The sequence below is a fragment of the Lonchura striata genome, chromosome 4 (genome assembly GCF_046129695.1).
Source record: "Lonchura striata isolate bLonStr1 chromosome 4, bLonStr1.mat, whole genome shotgun sequence".
NCBI lineage: Eukaryota > Metazoa > Chordata > Aves > Passeriformes > Estrildidae > Lonchura > Lonchura striata.
Genome location: NC_134606.1, coordinates 1,855,001 through 1,866,455, shown reverse-complemented (window position 1 = coordinate 1,866,455; position 11,455 = coordinate 1,855,001). Strand labels below are relative to the sequence as shown.

The 11,455-nt window shown below is 56.4% G+C and overlaps 1 protein-coding gene across 2 annotated transcripts in view; it reads right to left on the bottom strand.

Moving 5' to 3' along the window:
* Nucleotides 1-4,075: 4,075 nt before the first annotated feature.
* The window catches only part of VAX2 (ventral anterior homeobox 2), a 27,283-nt gene continuing 19,903 nt past the window's right edge, over nucleotides 4,076-11,455 (bottom strand). For both annotated transcript variants that reach the window (XM_021526802.2, XM_031504605.2), the window contains one exon: nucleotides 4,076-4,996. In XM_021526802.2, the coding sequence (XP_021382477.2) occupies nucleotides 4,505-4,996 (492 nt within the window). In that variant the 3' untranslated portion in view covers nucleotides 4,076-4,504. The remainder of the gene's footprint in view (nucleotides 4,997-11,455) is intronic.

The window sequence follows — 11,455 nt, the reverse complement described above, 5'->3', positions numbered from 1 at the left end:
ACGGGAATGGGAATGGGGATGGGGACGTAATGGGAATGGGAATGGGAAGAGGAGTGGGAATGGGAAGGGAAACGGGAACAGGAATGGGAATGAGAATGGGATAGGGAATGGGATAGGGAATGGGATAGGGAATGGGATAGGGAATGGGATAGGAAATGGGAGAGAGACAAGGGGGAGGGACAAGGGATAAGAATAGGGAAAAGGCATAGGGACCGGGATAAAGGATTGGGATAGGGATAGGGATAAGGGATTTGGATAAGAGATAGGGATAAGGGAAAAGAATAGGGAAAGGGGCTGGGATAAGGGATAGGGATGTAGCTATGGGATAGGGATCGGGATAGGGATGGGGTTAGGGATAAGGGCTAGGGATAAGGGGTTAGGATAGGGATAGGGATAAGGGATTGGGATAAGGGATTGGGATAAGGATAAGGGGTAGGGATGAGAGATTAAGGATAGGGATAAGGGGTTAGGATAGGGATAAGGCATTGGGATAAGGGATAGAGATAAGGGAATGGGATAGGGAAAGGGTCTGGGATAAGGGATAGGGATGTTGATAAGGGATAGGGATTGGGATAGGAATAAAGGGTAGGGAATGGGATAGGGAAAAGGGATTAGGATAGGGATAGGGATAGGGATAGGGATAAGGGATTGGGATAAGGGATTGGGATAAGGATAAGGGGTAGGGATAAGATATTAGGATAGGGATAAGGGATTGGGATAAGGGATAGAGATAAGGGAATGGGATAGGGATAAGGGATTAGGATAGGGATAGGGATAAGGGATTGGGATAAGGGATTTGGATAGGGAAAGGGTCTGGGATAAGGGATAGGGATGTTGATAAGGGATAGGGGTCGGGATAGGGATGGGATTAGGGATAGGGATGAGGGGTTTGGATAGGGATAAGGCATTGGGATAAGGGATAGAGATAAGGGAATGGGATAGGGATAAGGGATTGGGATAAGGGATAAGGTTAGGGAAAAGGGGCTGCACGGCTCCTCGGGGGCTCTGAGGCAGCGGTGGCCTCGGAAATGTCACCCTGTGTTGTCACCCACGGGGACAACGACACCCGGAGCGGGGCCAGGGGCCCCACAGGAGGAGGAGGAGGCGGAAGGAGGCAGGGCGCGACTTTTATTAACAATAAAAACCATCAAAACCCCGCGTTTTTCCTTAAAATTCGACATCCAGCCTTGGTTTTCCAGTCATCCCAGTCTGGAGGAGCCCCTGGCACCGAGCGGGACAAACTGGGGGTGTCCCCAAACTGTCCCCGACCCCCGCGACAGCTTCGCTTTGGAGAAAGGAGCTTTGGAAAAAAAAAAAAAAACTTGGGATGGGATTTGGGATTTTTGGGGTCAAACGGGCAAAAGGAGCAGTGCCGGGATTCCCGCGGATCTTTCAGGATCACCGGAGCAGGCAGGAAAACCCCGAGGATATTCCCAAATTCATATTCCTAATTCCTAATTCCTAATTCCCGGGCTTTGTTTTACCCGGAATGTCCCCAAATGCCCTCCGGGATTTTCCAGTTTGGAAAAAAAATCCCTAAATCCCCGCTGGAGTGGGGCTGGCAGGAGGGAAAAGCGAAACCCGGGTGGGGTTGGGGACAGAATTCCAGAGGTGGCGACGCGGCCACTTCCCTGTCCTGGCTCCACCTGGCTCAGGAAGAGGCGGGATCAAGAATAAATTAAAGGATTAGGGGAAGAGAGGAGGAAAAATCCCAAATATCGTTGGAGAAATTCCAGGCGACTTGTGCCGGGTGGTGGGGGAGGGGGGGGACAGGATTGTCACTTGTCACCTGTCCCTGCCTCAGTTTCCCCGCCCGAGCCGTCCCTTTAAAACGCTCCAAAGGGAGCGGAGCAATAAATAAGAATTCCCTAAAAAAGGGGGAAAAAGAAAAAAAAAATTGACAGAAAGTTTCTCATAAAATCATTTATTTTAAATATTTCCCTGCAAAATCCTGGGAATTCGGGGCCCGGGAGATGCGGCCCCATCGGGAGCAGCAGCCCGGGGGTGGAGGGCAAGGGGGATGCTCAGTGTTAATGATCATTGTTCATTAATGAATCGGTTAATTAATCAACGGCAGCGGGTTTGGGGGTGTGGGGGGAGCCCCCGGGGCAGGGTCTGGGTGTGGGGAGGGGGCTCGGGGTGTCCCGGCAAGGTGGTGACACCGCGGGGTGTCCCGGCAAGGTGGTGACACCGCGGGACACCTGGACAAGGTGGTGATGCTGCAGGACACCTGGACAAGGTGGTGACACCGTGGGACACCCGGACAAGGTGGTGACACTGCAGGACACCTGGACAAGGTGGTGACACCGCGGGACACCCGGACAAGGTGGTGACACCACAGGGTGTCCTGGACAAGGTGGTGACACCACGGGTTGTCCCGGCAAGGTGGTGACACCGTGGGACACCCGGACAAGGTGGTGACACTGCAGGACACCTGGACAAGGTGGTGACACCTCAGGACACCTGGACAAGGTGGTGACACCACAGGACACCTGGACAAGGTGGTGACACCGCGGGACACCTGGACAAGGTGGTGACACCGCAGGGTGTCCTGGACAAGGTGGTGACACCACGGGTTGTCCCGGCAAGGTGGTGACACCGTGGGACACCCGGACAAGGTGGTGACACTGCAGGACACCTGGACAAGGTGGTGACACCACAGGACACCTGGACAAGGTGGTGACACTGCAGGGTGTCCCGGCAAGGTGGTGACACCGCGGAACACCTGGACAAGGTGGTGACGCTGCAGGACACCCTGACAAGGTGGTGACACCACGGGTTGTCCCGGCAAGGTGGTGACACAGCGGGACACCCGGACAAGGTGGTGACACCGCGGGACACCTGGACAAGGTGGTGACGCTGCAGGACACCTGGACAAGGTGGTGGTGTCCCAGCAAGGTGGTGACACCACAAGACACCAGGACAAGGCGGTGACACCGCAGGGTGTCCTGGCAAGGTGGTGACACCGCGGGGTGTCCCAGCAAGGTGGTGACACCACAGGACACCCGGACAAGGTGGTGACACCGCAGGGTGTCCTGGCAAGGTGGTGACACCGCGGGGTGTCCCAGCAAGGTGGTGACACCGCAGGACACCCGGACAAGGCGGTGACACCACAGGACACCCGGACAAGGTGGTGACACCACAGGGTGTCCCCGCAAGGCAATGCCACCACGGGATGACAAAGTGATGCCACCTCAGGACACCTGGTGCCAAGGTGGCGCCACCCCAGGGTGTCCCGCCAAGGCGACGCTCACACCCCCCAGTAGCTGCTCCTGTCCCCAAGCGCCACCTCATGCCAGGTCCCCCTGGTCCCCAGCGCCACCCTCAGCCCGGGTGGCCCCGCAGGAAGCCACTGTCACCCCCTGGGAGCGGGACCCTGGTGCGACAGGGGACAAGCGGGGTGTGGCGGGTGCCGGTGGCAGGACGGTGCCACCCCAGGGTGGGTCTGGGGGCGCTGCTGGCAAAGACCCCCTGGGATGCCACCGTCACCGCTGTCCCCAGCTGTCACCCGGAGGGGTGACAGTGACCCACAGCCCCTCGGGGGGTGTTCCCTGTGGGGTCCGCCAGGCTGGGACAGCCCCCAGAAAGGGACAGGGCGGGGTTTGGGGGTGTCCCAGGGGTGGCGGCAGCCCGGGGACAACACCTGGGGACATCACCCAGGCCAAATTGGGGACAAACCCCCCACCCCACCCCGAGGAGCAGCGCCGCCGCCCTGCGCTCGCCGCGGTGACCTCAGCCCGGCGGGGAAACTGAGGCACGGCGCTTCTCCGAGGACACCGCGGGGACAGAGCCACCGCTGCTGTCCCCGGTGACAGCGACACCTCGGAGCGACACCGGCGACACCCGCGGCCAGGGGGGAGCGGCCATTCCCAGCGGGAATTCCCAGCTCGGGGAGGAGCGATCTGGGCTGGGGGGCGGCGGGGGGAAAGGGACAATTTTGGACACCGTTTTTTGGGGGGGTTTGGATTTTTTTGGGGGGGTTTGTTTCTTTGTTGTTGTTGTTGTTGTTTTTGGGTTTCTGTTTCTGCTTTTGTTTTGGGGTTTTTGGTTTTGTTTGGGGATTTTGGTTTTTTTTTAATGTTGTTTTTGTTGTTGTTTTTGGGGTTTTTGTTTTTGTTTTCGGGTTTTTGTGTTTGTTTTTGGGTTTTTGTTTTTGTGTTTGTTTTTGTTTTTGGGGTTTTTGTTTTTGTTTTCGGGTTTTTGTGTTTGTTTTTGGGTTTTTGTTTTTGGGTTTTTGTTTTTGGGTTTTTGTGTTTGTTTTTGTTTTGGGGTTTTTGTTTTTGGGTTTCTGTGTTTGTTTTTGTGTTTCTGGTTTTGTTTTTGTGTTTTTGTGTTTTGTTTTTGTTTTTGGGTTTTTGTTTTTGGGTTTTTGTTTCTGGGTTTTTGTGTTTGTTTTTGTGTTTGTTTTTGATTTTGGGTTTATTTTTTGTGTTTTTGTTTTTGTTTTTGTTATTTTTGTTTTTGTTTTGTTTTTGTTTTTGTTATTTTTGTTTTTGTTTTTGTTTTAAGGGCTCGGCTTCTTGCTGTCTACAGAACCGTCCTTCCTCTCCAGCCGCGTGTAAGGCTCGAACGCGGACGCTCCCGCCGGGCAAGAATCGGGCAGATCGCGCAGCCCACCCAACACCCCCCCCAAAAAACACACCGGCCTCCCCGGCAGCCGCGGCGACGGCGACGAGGACGAGGATGCGGAGGAGAAGGACGCGGCCGGGGGCGGCGGGAGCCGGCCGAGGGGCGGCGGGGCGGGCGGGCTGCCCGGCCCCGGGGACGCGGGGCGCGGCGGGGCCCGGCCGGGCGCGGGGCTGCCGAGCGGCACCGGGCTGCGGGCGGCGGGCAGGAGGCTCGGCGGGGCCGGCACGGACAGCAGGCGGCTTTGCTCCAGCAGCCGCAGGATGTTGCAGGTGGCGAAGGACTCGGAGGTGCCGGAGGAGCGTTTCTCAGAGTCCCTGCTCTGGTCTTTCTTCTGCTTCGTGCGGCGGTTCTGGAACCACACCTTGACCTGGGGGTTTGGGGGTTTGGGGGTTTGGGGGTTTGGGGGTTTGGGGGAAAGGGGAGGCACGGAAGGAAAGAGAGCGCGGGGAGCCGGGGGAGAGAGGCAAGAGGCAGGAGAGAGCGAGAGGTACGAGAGAGAGAGAGAGAGATGGGTTAGAATGAGCGGCCAAGCGAGACCCGCCCGCCCGGGGATCCCAATCCCAAGGGAGAATTCCCGCGGGGACAGCGGAGAGGGGCCCGAGCCTGCGGGGGGACACGGGAATGAGGGAACCGGGATGGGAACTGGGCCTGGGAATGAGGGATGGGACCTGGGATTGGAGACTGGGAATGGGAACTGGGATTGGAGACCAGGGATGGGACCTGGGCCTGGAAATGAGGGATGGGAACTGGGATTAGAGACCAGGGATGGGACCTGGGATTGGAGACCAGGGATGGGAACTGGGATTGGAGACCAGGGATGGGACCTGGGATTGGAGGCCGGGAATGAGACCTGGGATTTGAAATGAGGGATGGGACCTGGGATTGGAGACTGGGAATGGGAATTGGGATTGGAAATGAGGGATGGGACCTGGGATTGGAGACCAGGAATGGGAATTGGGATTGGAAATGAGGGATGGGACCTGGGATTGGAGACCAGGAATGGGAATTGGGATTGGAAATGAGGGATGGGACCTGGGATTGGAGACCGGGAATGGGAACTGGGATTGGAGACTGGGAATGGGAACTGGGATTGGAGAACTGGAATGGGAACTGGGATTGGAAACCAGGGATGGGACCATGGATGGGTCCTGGGAACTGAAGGCTGGGAATGGGACCTGGGACTAGAGACCAGGAATGGGACCTGGGATTTGAGTCCAGGGACGGGACCTGGGATTGGAGACTGGGAATGGGAACTGGGACTGGAGGCCGGGAATGGGACCTGGGATTGGAGACTGGGAATGGGACCTGGGAATGGGACCCCAGGGATGTGACTCAGGACAGGAACCCGCGATGGGATCCTAAGGATGGGACCTCAGGGATTGGGCCCCAAAAATGGGTTCCTAGGGATGGGACCTCAGGAATGGGATTGCAGGCTCCTGTTACTGGGATGGGACCCCAGAAATGGGATGCCAGGGATGGGACTTAGGATAGGACCCCAGGAATGGGACCTCAGGAATGGGATTGCAGGGATGGGATTTGGGACAGGAGCCCAGGAATGGGATCCCAGGGATGGGATTTGGGACAGGAGCCCAGGAATGGGATCCCAGGGATGGGATTTGGGACAGGAGCCCAGGGCTGGGATCCCAGGGATGGGACCCCAGGGATGGGACTCAGAAAAGAAGTCCAAGGTTGGGAGCCTGGGGATGAATCCCCATGGATGGGACCCCAGGAATGGGACTTGGGATGGGAACAGAGGTTTGGAATGCCAGGGACAGAAATCGGGACAGGAGCCCAGGGACAGGATCTCAGGGATGGAATTCCAGAGATGGGACCTCAAGGACCCCAGGCTGCTGTTCCTAGAATGGGACCCCAGGGATGGAAAACCAAGAATGGGATCCTAGGGATGGGATCTGGGACAGGAGCCCAGGAATGGGATCCCAGGGATGGCACCTCAAGAATGAGATGCCAGGATTGGGACCCCAAGGATTCCCGGTTCCTGTCCCAGGAGTGGGATCCCAGGGCTGGGATGTGGGACAGGAGCCCAGGGCTGGGATCCCAGGGATGGGATCTGGGACAGGAGCCCAGGTTTGGGATCCCAGGGATGGGATCTGGGACAGGAGCCCAGGGTTGGGATTCCAGGGATGGGATTTGGGACAGGAGCCCAGGGTTGGGATTCCAGGGATGGCACCTCAGGAATGAGATGCCAGGATTGGGACCCCAAGGATTCCCGGTTCCTGTCCCAGGAGTGGGATCCCAGGGATGGGACTCGGGCCAGGAGCCCAGGGATGGGACCCTGGGGCCGGGAGCCCAGAGCTCGGGGCTGAGCCTCCCCGCGCCGTGCTCGGCTCTCCCTGTGCTGCTTTTCCCGGGAATGCTGAGCTCGGGGCCGGCTGGACTCTCCCGAACCCCAAATTCCCATCCCCGACTGCGGACCCTTCCCGGGGCTCAGGGTGACGCGTGAGGGGACAGGGTGGCTTCTGGTGGCCCTGAGCTGCTGGGTACAGACCCAGCCGGGGACACCCGCACCCCAAAACCGCCCCTGGCCGAGGTCAGGAGGGAATGCAGGCTGAGCCCCGCACCCCAAAACCGCCCTGCCCACCCTGAACCCCCCTCGGGAGGCGCCTCCCCCCTTCCCTCCCTCCCTGGCAGAGCAGAGGGGCAGGAGAGGCAGAGTGAGAGACAGCGAGAGGAGGGAGGGACGGACAGACGGACACAGGGATGAGGAGGGACACGGGTGGGAAGACACTCGGGTTAGAGCACGGAGGGACCCCGGGCGGCCGGGCCAGCGGTGCCGGGCTCGTCCCGGAGCCACCGGCGGCTCCCTGGGACACGCCAGGCCCGCGGTGACACGGCGGTGACGAAGGAGCGGAGCGAGCGGAGCGTGGGGCACGGGGGGAGCTGAGGGAACCGGGGACACCGGGGACACCGACACCGTGGGGACATTGGGGACACCGGGGACACCGACACCGCGGGGACATTGGGGACACCGACACCGCGGGGACACCGGGGACACCGGGGACACTGGGGACACCGACACTGTGGGGACATTGGGGACACCGACACCGTGGGGACACCAGGGACACCGACACCACGGGGACACCGGGGACACCGGGGACACCGGGGACACCGACACCGCGGAGACACCGGGGACACCGGGGACACCGGGGACACCGACACCGTGGGGACACCGGGGACACCGACACCGTGGGGACACCGGGGACACCGGGGACACCGACACCGCGGGGACACCGGGGACACCGACACCGCGGGGACATTGGGGACACCGGGGACACTGACACCGCGGGGACACCGGGGACACCGGGGACACTGACACCGTGGGGACACCGGGGACACCGACACCGCGGGGACATCGGGGACATTGGGGACACCAACACCGTGGGGACACCGGGGACACCAGGGACACCGACACCGCGGAGACACCAGGGACACCGGGGACACCGGGGACACCAACACCGCGGGGACACCGGGGACACCGACACCGCGGGGACACCAGGGACACCGACACCGCGGGGACATCGGGGACATTGGGGACACCGACACCGCGGGGACATCGGGGACACCGACACCGCGGGGACATCGGGGACACTGGGGACACCAACACCGTGGGGACACTGGGGACATCGGGGACACTGGGGACACCGGGGACACTGACACTGTGGGGACACCGACACCGTGGGGACATTGGGGTCATTGGGGACACCGACACCGCGAGGACATCGGGGACACCAGGGACACCGACACCATGGGGATACTGGGGTCATTGGGGACACCGACACCGTGGCGACACCAGGGACATCGGGGACACCGACACCGCAGGGACACCGACACCATGGAGACATCGGGGTCATTGGGGACACTGACACCGCGGGGACATCGGGGACACCAGGGACACCAACACCACGGGGATACTGGGGTCATTGGGGACACCGACACCGTGGCGACACTGACACCGTGGGGACACCGGGGTCATTGGGGACACCGACACCGTGGGGACACCAGGGACACCAACACCACGGGGACATCAGGGACATCAGGGACACCAACACTGTGGGGTCATTGGGGACACCGACACCACGGGGACACCAGGGACACCGACACCGCGGGGACATCGCCTCCCGCCACCGTCGGACACTGCCGGCCCGTGCCTCCCCTCGGGGACATCCGTGACACCCGCGCGGGGACATCAAGGCACTCGCTGCCACCAGGCACAGCCGGGTCCTCAGGGCTGGTGTCCCCGTCCCACTGACCCCAGATCTGTGTCCCCATCCCACTGACCCCAGTGGTCACTTCCTGCTGACCATTGGAAAGGTGTTGGGAACAAAGCCAGGTTTCCAGGGTGGTGTCGCCATGTCACTGACCCCAGGGCTGGTGTCCCCATGCCACTGACCCCAGATCTGTGTCCCCATCCCACTGACCCTACTGGTCACTCCCTGCTGACCATTGGAAAGGTGCTGGGAACAAAGCCAGGTTTCCAGGGTGGTGTCCCCATCCCACTGACCCCAGGGCTGGTGTCCCCATGCCACTGAGCCCAGGTCTGTGTCCCCATGCCACTGACCCTAGAGTGGTGTCCCCATGTCACTGACCCCAGATCTGTGTCCCCATCCCACTGACCCTACTGGTCACTCCCTGCTGACCATTGGAAAGGTGTTGGGAACAAAGCCAGGTTTCCAGGGTGGTGTCCCCATGCCACTGACCCCAGGGCTGGTGTCCCCATGCCACTGACCCCAGATCTGTGTCCCCATGCCACTGACCCCAGGTCTGTGTCCCCATCCCACTGACCCCACTGGTCACTCCCTGCTGACCACTGGGATGGCTTTGGGAACAATGTCTGACCCCAGGTCTGTGTCCCCATGCCACTGACCCCACTGGTCACTCCCTGCTGACCACTGGGATGGCTTTGGGCACAGTGACCTGACACAGAATTGTCCCATCCCCTGGAGCAGCCGAATCCTGGGAATTGCAGATCCCAAACCCGCAGTGGTGGGACCGAAGAGGACCCAGGCAGCCCCAAGACCCATCTAATTAGCGCCACCTTAACGAAGAGCCGGCGTGAACCCGTACGGGATGGACATTCCCAGAACTCTCACTCCAAGTATTCCCCATCCAGCAATTCAGGTGGAGAAGGAATTCGGGAAAATCCCTCAGTGGGATTTTAATCCCCGAGGATGGGCACGACGAGCCCGTGGATCGGGTTTGGCATCTCCAAACCCCATCCCTGACCCCAAACCAGGAGCTGCTCCAAAATCCCACTGCTCCAAGTGGATCCAAGCCCATCCAACCTGGCCTTGGGCACTGCCAGGGATCCCAAACAAATCTGGGAATTCCATTCCAGCCAGGAATTCCTTGCCAAGATCCCAGCCCAAGCTCCCCTTTCCCAGTGGGAGCCATTCCCTGGCTCCTGTCCCTCTGTCCCTTGTCCCCAGCCCCTCTCCAGCTCTCCTGGAGCCCCTCTGGGGACTCTGAGCATTCCCTGGAATTTTCCCTTCTCCAGGGGAGCATTCCCAGCTCTCCCAAAGCAGAGGAGCTCCAGAATCCTGGAATGGTTTGGGTTGGAGGAACCTTAAATCCCATCCCAACAATTCCACCCCATCCCAGTTCAGGGACACCTCCCACCATCCCAGGTGGATCCAACCCCAATGTCCAGCCTGGCCTTGGACATTCCCAAGGATCCAGGGATTCTCTGGGAATTCCATTCCAGCCAGGAATTCCTTGCCAAGATCCCAGCCCAAGCTCCCCTTTCCCAGTGGGAGCCATTCCCTGGCTCCTGTCCCTCTGTCCCTTGTCCAGGAAATTCCCTGGAATTTTCCCTTCTCCAGGGGAACGTTCCCAGAACTCCCAGCCCACCAATGGCAATATGGGAAAAAGGAATCGCGGCATAGAGGTCCCAAAGAGCTGGGAAAGGGGAGCTACAAAATTGTGTAAAATATTAAATAATAATAATAATTTAGTATTTATATTAAATTATACAGAAAGAAAAATACTTTAATATTTATATTTGGGAAATATAACAATAATGGAAAACTAAATATATTAAAAATTATATTAAAATATATATGGATATATATATCCAAAATAATATACATGTAATTTACAGTTTATTGTATATAAATATATAATTATTATTTTATATTTTATTGAATTGCATCTTGATGTTTTCTCTATTTTATTGAAATCCATCTTTATAGTTTTGTTTTTGTATCATTATACTATACTTTGTATTTTTGTTTTATATTATTGTTTTTATTTTATGTTATATATTAAATATTCTATCACAATATATTTTATCTAAATTTATTAATTTAGATATTTTATATTAATTTATAACCATAGTAATAGCTATTATTATTATACAACTGTAAAATATAACTTACTAATATATAATGCATAATGTACATATATAGTAAACAATGTATTTAATGTAATTACAATGTATTTTATATATTATATTAAAATTTTTTTAGATTATATATTTATATATTGTGATGTTGATGCTTTTCCTTATTTTATTATTTAATTTAATTTAATTTTTACTATTTTATTTTACTTTATCTTCATATTTTATTCTCTCATCTTCTATTAAATTTTAAGAATTCTCTTCTACTTCATTTTATTTTGTTCTCTCCTGCTCAATTTGATTTTTGGTTTATTATATTTTATTTTCCCATCTATATACCTTTTGCCTGAGACAATTTGCTTGCTTTATATTTTATATTATATATATATTCGATATTTGATATTTGATGTTTTATGTTTTATGTTTTATGTTTTATGTTTTATGCTTTATGCTTTATACTTTATGTTTTAT